Source organism: Heteronotia binoei, chromosome 2 (genome assembly GCF_032191835.1).
Source record: "Heteronotia binoei isolate CCM8104 ecotype False Entrance Well chromosome 2, APGP_CSIRO_Hbin_v1, whole genome shotgun sequence".
Classification (NCBI taxonomy): domain Eukaryota; kingdom Metazoa; phylum Chordata; class Lepidosauria; order Squamata; family Gekkonidae; genus Heteronotia; species Heteronotia binoei.
The window spans coordinates 28983939-29003464 of NC_083224.1; the positions used below are offsets into that span (position 1 = coordinate 28983939).

Here is a 19526-nt window from a genome sequence, read left to right on the forward strand (position 1 = left end):
AAAGGTTTTGTGAGCTTGATTGTAGTGCTCTCTGAGGCTCATGTGGGGAAAGGCGGTCTCGCAGGTAGGCAGGCCCCAGGCCATATAGGGCTTTAAAGGTCATAACCAGCACCTTGAAGTGAGCTCGGAATGCCACAGGCAACCAGTGCAATGTCTCCAGCGCAGGTTGAATGTGCTCCCGTAAAGGTAGCTCCAATAACAACCTGACTCCAGCGTTATGCACCAGTTGCAGCTTCCGGGTTCGCGTCAAGGGCAGCCCCACGTAGAGGGCATTACAGTAGTCTATTCTTGAGGTGACTGTCACGTGGATTACTGTGGCTAAGTCTGGTAACCAGGTATGGCGCCAACTGCCTTATCTGCCTAAGATAATAAAATGTGGATTTGGCAGTGGTTGCCACCTGGGCTTCCATAGACAGTACTCCAGGAGTACCCCTAAGCTCTTGACCTTAGAAGTTGGCGCTAAAGGCACCTCATAAAAGGTTGGCAAAGGGATCTTTTTCCCACCCAGGCCACCTTGGCTTAGACACAGAACCTCCATCTTTGCTGGGTTCAATTTCAGTCAGCTCTGCCTGAGCCATTTCACTGCAACTTGTAAAACCAGGTTCAGATTTTCTGGGACACAGCCGGCCGGCCCCCCATCAATAGGTAGAGCTGGATGTCATCCGCATACTGGTGACTTCTCAGCCAGTAACTCCGGACAATCTGGGCAGGGGGACGCATGTAGATGTTAAATAACATCGGGGAGAGAACCGCCCCCTGAGGCACACCACACACAAGTGGGTGTCTCCGGGACGATTGCTCCCCTATGGCCACCCTTTGTCCCCAACCTTGGAGGAAGGAGGTAAGCCATTGAAGGGCAGACCCCTGAATCCCCACGTCAGCAAGGCGGTGGGACAGCAGCTGGTGGTCGACTGTGTCAAAAGCAGCCGACAGAGCTAATAATAACAGCACTGCTGATCCACCTTGATCCAGATGTCTTAGGAGATTGTCTTTGAGGGCGCCAGTACCGTCTCCATTCTATGGCCTGGATGGAAGCCAGACTGAAATGGGTCTAATGCGGAAGTGTCATTCAAAAACCCCTGTAACTCTGCTGCCACTGCCCTCTCAATAACTTTGCCCAAAATGGCTAGTTTGAGACCAGCTGATAGTTGGGCAATTCGGTTGGGCCCAAATATGTTTTTTTAAGAAGTGGATGGACCACTGCTTCTTTAAGGAGCATGGGAAAGGTCCCTTCTGTCAAGGACTTGTTGATGATCTCTTGCAGTGACACCAGGAATTCCATCCGGCAAGCACGTATTAGCCAGGATGGACACAGATAACATAAAATATGTTTGAATAGCATAGTTTTTTTAAAAGACAGTGTGGTGTAATGGTTAAAGCCTTTAATGGTTAAAGACTTAGGTTCGAATTCCTGCTGTGCCATGGAAACTTGCTGGGTGACCTTGGGCCAGTCACTTTCTCCCAGCTTAACCTACTTCAGAAGACTGTTGTGAGGATAAAATGGAGGAGAAGAGAACAATGTAACCCGCTTTGGGTCCCCATTGAAGAGAAAGGCAGAAATAAAGTAAATAAAATTACATATATAAAATGATGTGTAGCTGAATGGGGACTATATGTATTCTTTTCTCTTTCAAATTCTGAAAAATGTGGTTAACTAAAAATATCACAGTTCCATTTGTGTAAGCCTGTCTGTGAACTTCTTCATCTTTTACTGCCCTTTGTCTCTTTAACTTGTCTTATAGGTCTCTTTCTGACTCCCCTCCCTCACCTCCTTTTCCTCTCTTCTTTAATACACCTGACTGCCAGCAAAACATGTGCTACTGGGATCCTTTATTGTAGCTGTGTTTAAACATGGCTCTGCTGCAAAATGGCTAATGCAGCTCAGTTTCAGGAGCAAAAGTTGTGGGTGGGTGATGGAATACCCCCTCTCCTATCTCTCCCAAATCACTTTTCTTTCCAAATGTCTCCTTTCTGGGTTCAGAGCCCCAGTTTAGGCACTAGTGCTGTGCTCTTCTCACTTGGATGATCATGTTCCCTTTTCAGTGCTTTTCTTCTAGAAAAAGCCCAGCAGGAGCTTATTTGCATATTAGGCCACACCACCTGGCCTGGCCTGGGAGCACTGGCTGCCACACAGTGGGTCAGGCCAGCTGGAGCCCTGGCCAGCCCATGCAGAGCTCTTCTCCTGTGGGCTCCAGCAGAAAAAAGTCCTGCTCCTTTTGTTTTCAAACTGGTGTCTCCCTCTCCACTTTCTACACCACTGCAGCAAATCCAAGTTTAAACACAAGAATCTACAGCCACCAAGTCTGGTCCATTGCACCTGACACAGGGGACTTTCTTAGGGCTGCCAAGCCCCTGGTCTGAGTGGGGGTTCCCTTGCCCAGGAGGTTCCCAACCCGCTGGCCCACATTGGGAGAAGTGATGTCATTGTGCCAGTGACATTGCGCTGCAGCCACTCTAGGCATTTCTGGAAAAACTCTATGGTTTCCCCAGACACTCTAGCCATTTGGGAGGGGAAACTCTAGAGCGTCCAGGAAAACCATAGAGTTTCCCCAAAAACGCCTAGAGCGGCTGTGTGCAATGTCGCTGGCGCGATGACATCACTTCTGGGTGACATCATTGTGTTGCGCGCACGTAAAAGTACCCCACTGTAGAATGCAGGGGACTTGACGATCCTAGACTTTCTAGTCCACAAAAACACATACAGGAATGAAGGTGTTACTAGTTTTCTGTCCAATGTGCAGCAGTTGTATGTGATATTGTTTTCATTGGTCTTTCCTCCTCTCTTCTTAAAATGAACATATTGTTTAGGGAAGCAAGGGAGAAGCTACGCAGCTGCAGTCCGAAGACTACATTGAGGTGAAGGCAGATGCAAAATTCTGGGTGACCACTCATGAAAGCATCAAGGTACACTTGACTTGATCTTGGGCCAGCCTGTGTGGTAGGAAGTCAGCCATGCAGTCCTAAACAGAATAACATTGACTTCAGTTAGGTTTGCCAGCCCCAGCTTGGGAGAGGCCCGGGGAGAGTAGACTTTGAAGAGGGGGAAAAGCTCAGCAGGGAAGTGCTACAGCCTAGACTTCGCCCTCTGAAGGTACCATTTTTTTCAGGGGGAATTATACTTGTCATTTGGAGAACAGATGTAATTCTAGGAGAACTCCAGGCTCCACATGGAGGCTGCCAAGTTGCCAACCCCAACTTCAGTGGACCTAGAAGGAGAGAAAAGCGAGAGTCCATTAGCAGCCTAAAAACTAACAAAATTTGTGGCAGGGTATGGACTTTCTTGAGTCACTGTTCACTTCTTCCCTGCTGATGAAAGCGCCTACCCCGCCACAAATTTTGTTTGTCTTTAAGATGGACTCTTGCTCTTTTTTCTGCTGCTACAGACCAATTAACACAGCTACCCATCTGGAGCCAGAAAGGTGAGCCAGGTGGGCAGCCGTGTAGGTCTGAAGCAGCAGAACAAAGTGTGAGTCCAAAACAACAAAGTTTTATTCAAGGTATGAGCTTTCGTACATGCACACTTCCTCAGAATAGATAGACACGGAAGCTAATCGTTCATATATAGAGACAGGTCTCTCCACATAGATGAGCCTAGAAGGGTGTAACTCTGCTTAAGATTGCACTGCAAAGCTGTCTCCATTCTTCTTTTGGTCTCCAGGTGCCTTACATTCCAAGTGGAAGCTCTCAAGACATCCCTCTCTTGCAGCGCCAAAGCAGGAGCAGCAGTTGTAACCTGTATGCCTACACCAACGCAGGGCACTGCAGTTCCATGTCAGGTATTGTTATTGTGTGGTTCAGATGCCAGGGCTGAGTCTGAAGTGTGAGCAGTTTCTAGCAGCAAGCACTGCAACTTGCTGGGTGGGGAAGCTGTCATCAGGATTGTCTGCATTTTTCAAAGCTGTGGAAGTTACATGGACCAAGAATTTCAAGGTTCAGCTACCGGTTCCCTGGACTTTTTAGTTCATGAAAATTTAAGCCATGATATATTTGTTAGTCTATATCAGGGGTGGCCGAACTGAGGCTCAGGAGCCACATGTGGATCTTTCACACATATTGTGTGGCTCGAAGAAGAAGATATTGGATTTATATCCCGCCCTCCACTCCGAAGAGTCTCAGAGCGGCTCATAATCTCCTTTACCTTCCTCCCCCACAACAGACACCCTGTGAGGTGGGTGGGGCTGGAGAGGGCTCTCACAGCAGCTGCCCCTTCAAGGACAACCTCTGCCAGGGCTATGGCTGACCCAAGGCCATGCCAGCAGGTGCAAGTGGAGGAGTGGGGAATCAAACCTGGTTCTCCCAGATAAGAGTCCGCACACTTAACCACTACACCAAATCCCCCATTGCCCTATTGGCCAGCTAGGAAAAGGCATTTCTCCCTTTAAATGCATTCTCCAAGCTGGTGGCTTGGAGAATGCATTTAAAATTAAAGTTGCTTTCTTTCCATCTCTCCCTTCCTCCTCCCCCCTCCCCATCTTCCTCCCTTCCTTCCCTCCTTCCTTCCTGCCTTCTCTCGAACATTTGATGTTCATGTCTTGCAACTCTCAAACAGCCAACATTTATTCTATGCAGCTTTTATCTTAAGTAAGTGTGGCCACCCCTGGTCTATATGGTGCCCCAGGTGTGTGGAGAAGCAGGTGAGTGTTGGGAATAGGAGCTCAAGACAGATAGTGACCTGTTTGGAGGAACATCTAGATTTGAGTCTAGGAACACCTTAGGGACCAGCAAGATTTTCAGAGTATGAGCTTTCAAGAGTTAAAATTTCCTTTGTCAGATATGTGCCAGGGAGGTTTTGACTCTTGAAAATTCATACTCCAAAAATCTTGTCAGTCTCTAAGGTGGTGCTGGACTCGAATCTAGCTTTTCTACTGCAGACCAACATGGCTGCCCTCTGAAACTATTTAGCGGAAGGTGGTAATTCTCCCCTCTCCCTGCCATTCCTATTTACTATCGTATTTCCCTTCTTTTCTCTTTTTGTTGTATCTTTAAATATGTCTGCTCTAGTCTTCAGAGGACTGCCCTATCTCTTTTGTAGCTTCATTCATAAAAATAAAATGCTGAGTGACTTGCTGCATGACTTGGCTTGCAAAATCTATAACACATTGTTTTATTCAGTAGCTGCCTGATTTAATCAGTCTTTCTGTTCTGTCTTTGTCTTCAAATGTTATGTTCCCTGTAGAGGTTTCAGGAGGCCCTGAAAATATGACAGAAACTGATGATGAACTTTGCATTGAAGACAACCAGCCTAGTGCTTGGTCAGCACTGGCACATTTCCTTATGAGTCAGAGCTACGTCACTGCTTTGATCGCCATGATGGTAAGAGACCTTTATGTTCATGGAGACTACTTTAGGCTTTAGGCTAGCCAGCACTGCTTTAAGGGTAATGTTTGGGGATGGTGGGGTTTTCGTAGGTTGTGATATCACTTCTGGGTGATGCTTTAGGAATTCTCTCTAGTCTCTGTGGTAAATACAAAAAAAGACACGGGGAAATTCCTGGAGAGTCCATATAGTGGCAAGGTTGCCAGGTTCCCTTGTAGATTCAGCGGAGGGATTTGGGGGGCATTCTAGGAGTGGGTGAGGACATCAGGCGGTGGAAGTTCTCGTTTTTTGGCTATGGTAAAATTGGGCTTAAACCATGGAGTTTTGCCAAAAAACCAGAGCACCCCCATGCGACATCCCCAACACAATTATGTCATTTCATTGGGGATGTTGCATGGTGATGTCCCTGTTTAGGGGCAGGGTTTTCCCCTGCCAGCCTGATGGTCCATGGCAGGGTGTAGCCCCCAAAATTGGGAATCTTTGCTAGGACATGGGGGCTAGCAACCCTATATGGCGACCATTTTTTCTCGTGCTCCTTAGTTTTTCTAGGATGGAGAATTGGCAGGTCTACCTGTTCTTAGTGTTGTTTTGGCCAGGGATGCAGAGCATGCCTTGCGTGGACTAATGAGGAGTCAGATGGCAATGGGCATGTTTATCGGCTCAAGGTTGGGTGCAGTAGGTTTTGAGATAGTTCCCTGAAAATCTCCAACCCAGGAAAGTTATTTCCCCCTGCATGGTCAATGGGAAGCCCCTGAAGTAACTGGGAGCATCCGGACAACATCATGCCCAGTGCAGCCATGACTTGCCCAGCTCCCATTCCACCCCCTGCCCCATTTGTAGAAAACCTCTATGGGCCTTACCATGTAGGTTGCTGGGAGGTCAGCAGGCACATCAGAAGGAATGGGATTTCACAGTGTCCCCTTATCCTTACATTGACTGTTCCTAGGAAATCTAGATTCCAGTAGCACCTTAGGGGTCAGCAAGATTTTTGAGAACAAAGTTTGAGTCCAGTGGCACCTTTAAGGCCAACAGAGTTTTATTCTAGGCAGGGCTTGTTTTTGTAGCAGGAACTCCTTTGCATATTAGGACATACACCCCTGGTGCAGCCAATCCTCCTGGAGCTTACAGTAGGCCCTGTAAGAAAAGCCCTGAAAAGCCCTGATTTCTTGTGTCTGTTTCTTTGCAGGTTTGGAGCATCACTCATACTAGCTGGCTGGCTTTTGTCCTGCTGATTTGGTCCTGTATCATTTGGATGGTGCGCAACCGTCGCCTCTGCGCTCTGCGGAGCTCCCCCTTCCTGGTTGCCTACGGAAACATCCTGGTGACCCTCAATTTCTTTGTGGGGCTGAATGTTTCACAGAAGGAGCTCTTTCCTGGAGTTCCAACTTCATTGCTTATTGATTTGGATTTAAAACCTTATCCGTTGCCCTGCATCCACCTGGCAGCCAAGGTGAGTCCCTCTCAGTTCAATGCTGGACTCAGATGTGAGGCTTTAAGATATAATACAGGATACTATTTTAAAAAAAATTAATAACCAAGTGTACTGAATTTGTGATCTCAATAATTTGTTGGCAATAAGTATCTGTACTTTCTTATGGCTCCTTGTATCACCTCTTTGGCCCATTTCAGTGCATCTTGCTGATATTTTTGGAAGTTTTCTCAACATGCCATGTGGTCAGAGGATTTGTTCTGGTGGTCTCCAGGTTCCTGTGTCAGGGTTTCAGGCATCTTGAGACCATCAGAACTGATTATATGGTGATTTAAAAGCTTCCCTAATAACTCCCTTTCTTGTAATTTCCCCCAACCATTTGGAGGACTATCATTTACTCATGGCTTTTTAAATAGAAAAAAAACCCAGCAGGAACTCATTTGTGTATTAGGCCACACCCGCTTACATCACCATTGTTTCACACAGGGCTTTTTTTGTAGAAAAATCCCAGCAGAAACTCATTGGCATATTAGGCCACACCCCCTGATGCCAAACCAGCTGGAACTGCGTTCCTGTGCATTCCTGCTCAAAAAACCTCCCTGATGATAGGGTATACTGGAGGCCATTAATGCATAGGATTGCTGTAAGTCATAAGGGGCTTGACAGCACATAATACACACATCCCAAATTGACTTTAATAGACACAGAAGAGTGTAACTCTGCTTACGATAGTCTGATTGTCTGGCTAGAGTTTGTTTTCTCTTGGTCAGGGCTTTTCATTCTTCATTCTTTTGTTAAAATTCACAATGTATTTTATTGATCTCATAACCAGCATACAAAGAATAAAGTGAAGATTGAACTGTAATACAGACATGGATAATATTATCCATAGTTACCAGGTCTGGCGCATGGGAGTAGACCAAGTAGGCGGCTGCTCTCCCCACGCTGCTGCTGTCCTTTGCCGAGGTCTCCTGAGGCTCGGGAGGCCGCTGCAAAGTGGGGCGGGGCAGTGAGCACACTGCAAGCGCGCCCGCTGCCCTGCCAGTCTTTGCCAAACTCTCCCGAGGCTCAGGAGGCTGTGGCAAAGTGGAGGGGGGGCAGCTGTGAGCATGCCTGCTGCCCTTCCAGACTTTGCTGAGGTCTCCTGAGGCTCGGGAGGCCTTGGCAAAGTTGGGGGGTTTGGGTGACAGTGACATCATTGTGATGTCATTGGTACGGGCACGTGCTTCATGCATGCAAAAATAACAATGGGGGCACCCAGTCTAGCCCCAGGCCTGGACTTATTGTTTGGATATCTCGATCATATACTGTAAATCATTCATGATCAGCACATCAAAGCATCATAGTATTCAGAGCCCACTTCCACTATATGGTAAATTGGTAATGAACCTTATCACTGACAGTCCTATCACGTCTCAAGTGTATAGAAACATAAGAAACGATTAAGAGAAACAGAGAGAAATTCAAGCAAAAGTATTTGATGGCGGAAAACGGTGAGGAGTAAAATATCGTGTTCTGATATAAACTCAAAAAAGGGAAACCATTTTTCTTCATAAGAGGTAGTTATAGGATATATGTCAGGAAGATACAAGGCTTTTTTTGAGCAGGAATGCAGTTCTGGCTGCCTTGCCATCATGGGGTGTGGCCTAATATGCAAATGAGCTCCTGCTGGGCTTTTTCTACAAAAAAAGCCCGGGGAAGAGATATTGTATCTGTTTTCTTCTCCATTATTAGTGAATCCCAAATTAACCAGGGGGATAGTGAAGGTGACAATTCAGTCTTCGTTTTTCATTACTTTTCATCCCAAAAAGAGCAGAGTTGCTTGCAGACCCTATTTATGTATGCCTCTTCAAAGTGTTTATGTGATTTTATTGCAGATTTTGTACTTGTTCACCTTTTGGCTCTTGCTGAAGCAGCATATGGTGCAAAGGCAGAGGCAGAAGAAAGCGGAAGAAGAATCACTGCAGGCTGTGACAATAGATGAACCTGGTAAGAAAATTCAGTACCATGTAAAGTATTTTTTTTTTAAGTTCCATCAAGTCACAGCCAATTTATGGCCACCCTGTAGGGAGGATTTTTGAGGAGAGAGACAAACAGAGATGGTTCCCACAACCTGCCTTTGCATAGCAACTTCTGACTTCCTTAGTGGTGTACTATCCAAGCATTAACCTGTACTGATCCTGCTGAGATGCTGTGATCAGGCTAGCAGGTCAGGGTTTCTAAAAAGTGGAGTTTATTGTATCCATACAGGCTTTCTGTAGCATTCTAAACTTAAAACTTCTGCAGAATGATCCCGAGATTTGTAAGCAAAGTAGCACTTTCAGGTTTCCCTTGACTTTATCCACCCAACAGAAGATCAGAGTGGAGGACACTCTGTCCCCCAATCCCCATGAATTTCTCAACCTGCTATTGGCAGTCCCAGTGAGGGGAAGGTTTAACCCTCCTGTCTGTTCTATGGCCTCAATCAGAAGTTGGTCCCTGCATGTCTTGTAATTGAATTTCAAAAGAAACGGGAGCTCCATTCACTGTGTTCTTGAATTGCCCTGTTTAGCAGAGTGAAATAGAAGTATGAACTGTATAGCTTCAGATGGTCAGCAGGGAAACCACATTTGTGAACACTCTTTGGCGGAGTGCCATCAGTGGCCTGTATCTGTACCACTTTGTGTATAACAATAATGTCAGCTAGATCCAAGTGGGCAGCTGTGTTGGTCTGAAGCAATAGAACAAAGGAGCAGTCCAATAGCACCTTTAAGACCAACAAAGTTTTTTTTTTTCAGAATGTAAGCTTTAATATGCATGCATACTTAGGGTTGCCAAGTCCCCCGCGGCCTCTAGTTTTCCTCTATGGTATCATAGAGTTTTCCTCCCAGATTGCTAGAGCATCTGGGAAAACCATAGAATTTTCCCAGGAGCTTCTAGAGTGGGCAGCGTGTGATTTTGCCTCAGTGTGATGACGTCACTTGCGAGTGATGGCATTGCACTGGCGACATCGGGAGGGGACCCCCCCCCAAGTAGGAGAACCCCCACCCCACCTGGGAGCTTGGCAGCCTTATGCATACTTCATCAGGCAATGGAATGGGGTACAGTGAGCAGAGCTACTTATAGCTGGTAGACTGTGGTTTAGAATGCAAAGTGGTATAATGTCAGTTGTTACTACATTCAAAGAAGTAGGTATTGATGAACCAGGAGACTTTCGTAAGTAAAACAGACCTCTGGTCGTTTTCGCACTTAGCGTTTGCTCCCCTTATTCCTCGGCGCAATTATGTCCGGATCATTTTCCTCGTTTTCGCACATTGCCTCTTTAGTGGAGTCGCTTTCCATGAAGCCCCGGCTCAAATCGTTTTTGCACTAGCATCGACTTGAGTTCGATGCCCTGTCAATTTTTTTTTTTAAGCGCAAGTCTAATTGCGTAACAACGTAACAACGTAACAACGTAAACCGCATCACGTGTGCCGCTTCTGCTTATGGAGTGGCTGCAGCTGTAGTATCCTCCACAGCCCTTTATGTATTAACAGAAGCATTCACAGTGGAGAATCCCAGCACTAGATTCCCCCCCCCCAACACAAATTCCAGAGTTGCGTGTGTGTGTATGTGGCAGCTTCTTCCTTTCCCAGCCTCGCTCCCTCCCGGGTGGTGAAGCTGGGATTTCCTCCGCGCTCTTCCCCCTCCCCGGCTGGCGCTTGCAGCCGCAACGGGGACCTGACTGACTCCTGCTGCCAGAGCTCCCCCCCCCCGCCCCATTCTCTCCTTCCCCTTCTGTGGCGCGTGTGAAGAGCAAGCTTGCGTCTGTTTTCTAACCGAGCGGAATGTAGCCAGGGAGGAGAATGCAGGACTCCAACTTCCCATTTTATACATGGCGATTTTGTGCAGGTCCAGAAATGCTGGTGGCACAGCTGAGGGAGGCATTGCCTTTTTAAAACACACACACATGAACGCTTTGGCCCACGCCGGCACTAGATTTCCCCCCCCCCCAACAATGTATAATGTATAATGCAATTTCGAAGTTGCGAAATAACGCAACATCGGAAAAGCAACCTCACATACCCGCCGCTTCAGGAGGGTTTTTTATTTTTTCTATTTGTTAATTTCGAAATATCGCTATTACGCAAGAAAGATGAAGTTAAAAAAAAATGGCCGTGCGGGCACTTTTGGGAAGCGCCGCGAACGGCTGATGATTGGCCAAGGGGGTGGATGGGGTGGGAGGACGGAAAGGGAGAGGGTGACGCCCACAAAGCAGTCGATCCGGCGTGGATGGATTTCCCACAGCAAACTCCGAGGAGTGGATCCAGTGTGGATCCGGAGGTTTTCAAAAACTCCGGAAGGAGGTGGATCTAGATACTCCGGCGTGAAACCCCTGCAGCACCGGAGCAAGACGCAGCGCCGGAGCAACAGGTGCGAAAACCAGGAAAAGATCCGGAGGTAAATGGGGTGCTACGCCAGAGTAAACGCTAGTGCGAAAACAGCCAAAATGACAGATGACTAAGATTGATGAGAGAGGCTTTATAAATGTAGTCTTGACTTCACATGTTGTAGATTAGAGTGGTTATTTATGCCCTGGTGGCATTTCTGGTTGATTTCAAACTCCTCTTTGCAGAAATGGACAAACAGCGCAACCTGCTTTTGGATTTCTTCGGTTCTATGCTAAGGGAGATTCTTGTAAAATACTGGATTTACTTCTGCTCAGTCATGTTTTTTATCGTCAGCTTCAACGGCAAAGTAGCTCTGTACAAAATTCTCTACATTGTACTTTTCCTGCTTTGGGTGGCTTTGTATCAGGTAAGCAAGCCTGGAATCAGACAGATCTGAAAGGCTGTTTTGGGTTACTTTGTGGAAATTGTCTGATAGTAATTTTGAACTCCTTTTTACCAGCAGGATACTTGCCACTTAAAGGCTGGGTTGTGTATTCCATCCTAGCAACAATTAAAATTCTACAATGGACAAAGCAAATTCTGTGGCTCATAATGCTCGTTTGTGCATGTCTCTTATTTTTGCACAATTAATTATGCAGTTTTATTTAGGCATCCAGTAACAGAGACCAACAAGATTTGGGAAGGGGGGGGGCGCAAGAGCTTTCAAGAGTCAGAGCTCCCTTTGTCAGATACTTTAATATCCGCATGATAATTGCCACTATCTGATGAAGGTAGGTTTGACTCTCAAAAGCTCATATCCTGAACATCTTGTTGATCCCTGATGTGCCACTGAACTTAAATCTGGCTGTTCGACTTCAGGCCAACATAGCAACTCTCTGAAACAATTCACAAACGAAGAGCTATTCAGGGGCAGGTATTTGTGAATTTCCTGCATTGTGCAAGGGTTGAACTATATGACTCTGGAGTCCCCTTCCAACTCTATGATTCAAAAGCCTCAACTCAAAACTTAGTCCCACTAACACTGTGATATTTCAACAGGTGTTATCCACATGCTTTCAAATTTGTCTTCACAGATTCCATAAGGGCTAGAAGCTTGGCTTTAAAAAATGAAAGTTGAGATTCTCAAGAAACAGAATTCTATTCCTAGTGTCACATTCTGCGTGCCCCCGCCCCTGACAGAATTGCAGCATACACATAGTACAAGGGGAACCTTAGGTCAGTTCGTACATATGTGGAGCTGATGATTATTTCTAAGATTCGAAAGTAGTATGATAAAAGCAGTGGCTTGGATTCTGTGAATGAGTTCCGTGTAAGTATGATAGTCTCTGTCGTAGAGCACACTTGTGCTGCTCAGGCAAAGGTCCATGGAAACCCATTGAAACCCATCCTACTTGCACACAGGGTCGGTCCTGCCACTAGGCAAACTAGGCAATTGCCTAGGGTGCCAGCCTTCTGAGGGTGCCAAATTGGGCAGCCCTCATGTGACTCAGTGATGTTATCATTGCAGGGGGGGGGAGTGCCAGAAGTTAGCTTTGCCTGGTCTAGGGCCAGCCCTGCTTGCATGAAACAGAACTTTTAGAGAGGAGGTGTGTTCCACACCATCTAGCACACATTGAATTCACTCACAGGATCCAAGCCATTGTTATCAGTGATCATACTGTCATGTCTGATCCAACAGGTTTTGGTTGAAAGACTAGAAAAACTGACAAGGCTTTTTACTGGTCCTGATGTTCAGCTGTAATCCTGCTTTGGCATTTTCTTCTTTAACTTTAATGGTAGGACACATATCAGGGCTTTTTTTGTAGCAGGAACTCCTTTGCATATTAAGCCACACACCCCTGATGTAGCCAATCCTCCAAGAGCTTACAGGGCTCTTAGTACGGGGCCTACTGTAAACTCCAGGAGGATTGGCTACATCAGGGGTGTGTGGCCTAATATACAAAGGAGTTCCTGTTACCAAAAAAAAGCTTTGCATATCACTATTTTTAAAAATGTTGATAGCATGTCAGAGTGGAGCTGCCTGAGGGAAGAGCAGTGCTCTAGTTTAGCAATCCCGAATGTTGGTCCTCAAAGCAAACAACCATTCCTGGCTTTCCTCCAGCTTGAGAAAGCATAGTGGGTTCAATCCCATGAAAAACATCTGCACACATAAGAGGGGAGGAAACTTTTGCCTCAGCCCTTTGACTTCCGAGGCTATTTAAAATATAGACATATTTAAGATATCTCTTGGCCTCTATACTAAGGTGTGAAACAGCATCCTTTGGTTTCAGGTTCATTATGAGAAGTGGCGGCGAATCCTGAAGGGCTTTTGGCTAACCATCGTCTCGTACTCCATGGTGGTCCTCATTGCTATTTATGCCTACCAGTTTGAAATGATTTCTGAGTTTTTCTTAAAGACCTTGAAAATACCAGAGGAGAGGTAAGGGCTTTCAATAAGATTAAAAGCATTCTACATTCACCCCCCCCCCCCCTTGGCATTCATTACAGTAAGCTCTTAAGGGAGCTGCATGCTGGAGAAGAATCTTGAGAGTCCCTTGGACTGCAAGAAGATTTAATCAGTCAGTCCTAAGGGAAATCAACCCAGACTGTTCACTGGAAGGTCAGATGCTGAAGCTGAAGCTCAAATACTTTGGCCACCAAATGAGAAGGGAGCACTCCCTGGAGAAGATCCTGATGCTGGGAAAGACAGAAGGCAAAAGAAGAAGGGGACGGCAAAAGATGAGATGGCTGGACAGCGTTACTGATGTAACAAACACGAATTTGAGCAGACTTTGGAGGATGGTGGAAGACAGGAGGGCCTGGCGTGACTTTGTCCATGGGGTCGCAAAGAGTTGGACTCGACTGTGCAACTGAACAACAACAGCAACAATGGTACCAAATACAGACTTTGTTAACATTCACATGTCCAGTCAGGGACCTGTGAGACTCAAGGAGGGGATCCCATCCTGCTCAGCTCATTTGCCTTTCCATCTTTGGCCTGGTATCCCACTCCCCCCCCCTCCACAGTTTGCCCTTCTCCCTTCCTATACTCTGTATTATTTACCTGTGCAAATAATTGCCTATGTGTGTTTGAAGCAATATATTCATAGTTGTTTCTGCAAGAGCCAGGAGGGTTGGAGTGGTACAAGCTGGCACTCAGAACATATGTAAGTTGCTGTTGTTGTTATTTCAATTTATAAACTGCTCTCCCCAAAAGGGCTCAGGGTGGTGTACATCATAATTAAAAACATACAATGAATTAATTAGACATCCATCAAATTAATCAATTTACAAACTAAAAATGCTGTCTAATCAACAATGGCATTCAGTAAAGAGCCAGTTGGTTAGGGGTTAAGTGTGTGGACTCTTATCAGGTTTGGTTCCCTACTCTTCCACTTGCAGCTGCTGGAATGGCCTTGGGTTAGCCCAGGGGTGGCCAAACTGTGGCTTGGGAGCCACATGCAGCTCTTTCATGCATATTGTGCGGCTCTTGAAGCCCCCACTGCCCCATCAGTTGGCTCAGAGAAGGCATTTCTCTCTTTAAAGCACTTCTCCAAGCCAAGCCAGCTGGGTCTTGGAGAACATACCGTAGTTAAAGTTGCTTTCTTTCCTCCTCCCCCCATTTATGTTCCTTCCTTCCTTCCTTCCTTCCTTCCTTCCTTCCTTCCTTCCTTCCTTCCTTCCTTCCTTCCTTCCTTCCTTCCTTCCTTCCTTCCTGCCTTCCTTCCTTCCTGCCTTCCTTGTGGCTTCCATACATCTGATGTTTATGTTTATGTCTTGTGGCTCTTGAGCATCTGTTTCCATTTTCTCCCTTTTGTATTTACAGGTTAAAAGATCTGGGTCTTGAACGATTCAGCACTATGGAGCTGTTTGCAAGGATTCTGCTTCCTGCTGCATTTCTTCTGGCTTGCATCCTTCAGTTGCATTATTTTCATGAAGGTTTCCTGAAGATTATAGATCTGAATAATATTGTCATCAAGCCTAGGTACCATGCTTGCTATAATGAGTTTGTGCATTGCAGAGCAGAACCTCTATTTTCTCCATTGGCTGAGGCTCCTCTCTTGGGGAGGAAGGGGGGAGGAATAGCTAGCTTTGCCAGGCTCTCTCAATCTCACAGCAGGTCTGGATGGCATACATCCAAGAGTTCTGATGGCATACATACAAGAGAACTCAAAGGTGAACTTGTGGATCTCCTGACAAAAATATGTAATCTTTCATTGAAATCTGCCTCCATTCCTGAGGACTGGAAGATAGCAAATGTCACCCCCATCTTTAAAAAGGGTTCCAGAGGAGATCCGGGAAACTACAGGCGTGTCAGTCTGACTTCAATACCAGGAAAGTTGGTAGAAACCATTATCAAGGACAGGACGAGTAGGCACATTGATGAACACAAATTATTGAGGAAGACTCAGCATGGGTTCTGTAAGGGAAGATCTTGCCTCACTAACCTGTTACAGTTCTTTGAGGGGATAAACAAACATGTGGACAAAGCGGACCCAATAGATGTTGTTTACCTTGACTTCCAGAAAGTTTTTGATAAAGTTCCTCATCAAAGGCTCCTTAGTAAGCTCGAGAGTCATGGAGTAAAAGGACAGGTCCTCTTGTGGATCAAAAACTCGCTGATTAATAGGAAGCAGAGAGTGAGTATAAATGGGCATTCTTCGCAGTGAAGCACGGTAAGCATAGGGGTGCCACAGGGCTCAGTACTGGGTCCCATGCTCTTTAACTTGTTCATAAATGATTTGGAGTTGGGAGTAAGCAGTGAAGTGGCTACGTTTGCAGATGACACTAAATTATTCAGGGTGGTGAGAACCAGAGAGGATTGTGAGGCACTCCAAAGGGATCTGTTGAGGCTGGGTGAGTGGACGTCAACGTGGCAGATGAGGTTCAATGTGGCCAAGTGCAAAGTAATGCACATTGGGGCCAAGAATCCCAGCTACAAATACAAGTTAATGGGGTGTGAACTGGCGGAGACTGACCAAGAGAGAGATCTTGGGGTCATGGTAGATAACTCACTGAAAATGTCAAGACAGTGTGCGATTGCAGTAAAAAAGGCCAATGCCATGCTGGAAATTATTAGGAAGGGAAGTGAAAACAAATCAGCCAGTATCATAATACGATCATAATACGATACAGTATCATAAAACGATGGTGCGGTCTCATTTGGAATACTGTGTACAATTTTGGTCACCGCACCTCAAAAAGAATATTATAGCATTGGAAAAAGTCCAGAAAAGGGCAACTAGAATGATTAAAGGTTTGGAACACTTTCCCTATGAAGAAAGGTTAAAACGCTTGGGGCTCTTTAGCTTGGAGAAACATTGACTGCGAGGTGACATGATAGAGGTTTACAAGATTATGCATGGGATGGAGAAAGTAGAGAAAGAAGTACTTTTCTCCCTTTCTCACAATACAAGAACTCGTGGACATTCAATGAAATTGCTGAGCAGTCGGGTTAGAACGAATAAAAGGAGGTACTTCTTCACCCAAAGGGTGATTAACATGTGGAATTCACTGCCACAGGAGGTGGCGGCGGCTACAAGCTTAGCCAGCTTCAAGAGGGGATTGGATAAAAATATGGAGCAGAGGTCCATCAGTGGCTATTAGCCACAGCATATTACTGGAACTGTCTGGGGCAGTGATGCTCTGTATTCTTGGTTCTTGGGGTAGGGCAAAGTGGAAGGGCTTCTAGACCCACTTGTGAACCTCCTGATGGCACTTGGTTTTTGTTTTTTTGGGGCCACTGTGTGACAGAGTGTTGGACTGGATGGGCCATTGGCCTGATCCAACATGGCTTCTCTTATGTTCTTATGTTCTTATTACAAATATAAGCCAGTTAGAAACAATGACCAGTTGACAAAAATTCTGTGTATTCAGATTGAGCAAGGAGTGCTCCCAACTGTAGAGAAAGTAGAAAAATGCCCACCAAGAAGAAAAGGCAGGAGATAAATGTTTTAAATAAATAAAAGGAAGAAGCTGAATGAAACTTAAGCATAACAAATTAGCATCTGCAAACCGCAGGTCATGCTGAGCTATTAGCATCATAGTAAATGAAGACAGTTAAATCTTTTTTTTGAGTCTGACTAAAGTAGAATTTCTTGGTGAATTCTAGTTTAGTACTTTTGTGTTGGATTCTCCCTTTGAAGTTCTCTTGCATTTCTTGTGTGTGTCAGAATTCTCAGCATTCATTCTGCTAGATATGGTAGTGATAAGATACAAGATTCAATAACCAGATTTATTGTCTCAGAACAATACCAACACTGAACTCTACCCTCTTCAGCCATGTCCCAAAACTATAGCTGCTGAAGTGGTCCAAACAACCTCAAATAAAAGGCACAGCACCTTCGGACACCCTCATATACTTTGCTCTAACTGTGCTTTATTCATGGAAGGGAGACGTAAAATTTTAACAAAATACAAAAATAGAAAGAATGTATTCTTTCATGTGCAGATGCTCTGAGAGTATATAATGTGAAAATTATGATTAATTTTTATTGTTGTTCTTTGCTTTTAATTTATTCTCTCAACCACTGTGTGAGTTACATTATTGTTATGGCCATGATTCAGATGGTAAGTGAGCTCAGCATAGGGTTGCCAGCTCTGGGTTTGGAAATTCCTGGAGATTTTAGGGGTAGGCTCTGGGGAGGGTGGAGTTTGGGGAGGGGAGAAACCTCAGAGGGGTATAATGCCATAGTGTCCACTTTCCAAGGCAGCCATTTTCTCCCACTACCTGGATGTTGACACCCTAAAAGGTAAAGGTAGTCCCTTGTGCAAGCACCAGTTGTTTCCGACTCTGGGGTTGTCACGACTCGAGCCTCGGGTAGGAGACGGCTGCTGGCGTCCCGGCAGTCAGCCAGAACTCTTGCAGCCGGCTGAGGTTTTCAGGGAGCAGCACAGGCGTTATCTTAAACAGTCCAATTAGTCAAAACCATAAATCAGTCCGAGCCAAGGGATGAGACAGCGAGCGTAAACACAGGAATGCCGAGGGTCGGGTAACCAGAGAGAGCAAAGCCGAACGAAGTCAAATTACCAAAGCAAGTCCACAGAGCAGAGTCACAGTCCAGAGTTCCGAGGTCCAAGGTTCAAGCCGGGTCAGAAATATGCGGGTTCTCACAGGAGTCAAGAGGGTGCAGAGCGTGGTCACGTCCCAGGAGGATCGTTCGTTGCCAGCACAGTTTGCCAAAGGGCCAGGATTGCAGATATACTGTGCTGGCTTGTTAACCCATTAGTATGCCGGGCTTAGATCTCTTCTCCCCCGCATGCGTGCTTCACTCCTTCTGTTTCTAATCTCCTGCCGTCTCCTTTCACGGAGCCGGCTAACAGGTGGTGGAGATTCAGGAGGGGATGAGCTGGGGCCCGGCGTGGCCTGATCAGTTCCCGGTGGCTCCTGCTGCCGGCTTGCCTCCTCAGGACTTACGTCCAGGGCTGTTAAAGGCGCCTGCTCTGAGCTAGCAGGTGCTGGGTCAGGGGCAGGCATGACAGGGGTGATGTTGCTTTCACGTTTTCACGGCAGACTTTTTACGGGGTGGTTTGACATTGCCTTCCCCAGTCATCTACACTTTCCCCCCAGCAAGCTGGGTACTCATTTTACCGACCTCGGAAGGATGAAAGGCTGAGTCAACCTGGAGCCGGCTACCTGAACCCAGCTTCCGCTGGGATCGAACTCAGGTCATGAGCAGAGGGCTCCGACGGCAGTACTGCAGTTTTACCATTCTGTGCCACTGGGCTCTTTGCCTTGCTGAGGGCATTTTTGAACAGGGAAATACAGGGACTGGTTTAGAGTTAGTTTGCTGTGACTGAAAAAATTAGGCACTGAGATTCTGTTGTTTCTCCACAGTGACAAGAAATCCAAGACTCGGGTGACTCTCCTGGCTAATATGTGAGTCAGCTCTGTCTCTTGAACCATTCCCAAAGTTTTTCCTTATAAATCACCTCCTATGTCATTAGTTTAGTATAACAGAATGAATTTAGAAGTGCATTTTGCCAATTCTGGAAATTTGGTTGCAGAAAATATGGTTCATAATGATTATAGACAAAATTTCAATGTTGAAGCAGGGTTATAATAATAAGAATTATTCACAGAAACTCTTTGTGCAGTGTTGATCATATTTCTTGATTTCTGGAATTAGAGTTTTGCATTAGAATCTGTACAAAAGGTTAAAAGATCTGATCAGGTCCTGGAGGCCACAGGAGGTGGTGGCAGCCGCAAGCATGGGGTTTAGATAAAAATATGGAGCAGAGGTCCATCAGTGGCTATTAGCCACAGTGTGTGTGTGTGTATATATATATAAAAAAATTTTGGCCTCTGTGTGACACAGAGTGTTGGACTGGATGGGCCATTGGCCTGATCCAACATGGCTTCTCTTATGTTATTATGTTCTTATGTTGATGTAATGCTTGGTTTGGGAAACCTGAGCAGACATTGTGATTAT

At 45.9% G+C, this 19526-nt stretch overlaps 1 protein-coding gene across 1 annotated transcript in view; it reads left to right on the forward strand.

The window, feature by feature from the left end:
* The window catches only part of LOC132567283 (piezo-type mechanosensitive ion channel component 2-like), a 105412-nt gene that overhangs the window by 23008 nt on the left and 62878 nt on the right, over nucleotides 1–19526 (forward strand). Inside the window, exons 6-13 of the mRNA XM_060232969.1 lie at nucleotides 2809–2904; nucleotides 3659–3776; nucleotides 5177–5313; nucleotides 6503–6766; nucleotides 8623–8734; nucleotides 11340–11521; nucleotides 13386–13534; nucleotides 14921–15079. Of these exons, the coding sequence (XP_060088952.1) occupies nucleotides 2809–2904; nucleotides 3659–3776; nucleotides 5177–5313; nucleotides 6503–6766; nucleotides 8623–8734; nucleotides 11340–11521; nucleotides 13386–13534; nucleotides 14921–15079 (1217 nt within the window). The remainder of the gene's footprint in view (nucleotides 1–2808; nucleotides 2905–3658; nucleotides 3777–5176; nucleotides 5314–6502; nucleotides 6767–8622; nucleotides 8735–11339; nucleotides 11522–13385; nucleotides 13535–14920; nucleotides 15080–19526) is intronic.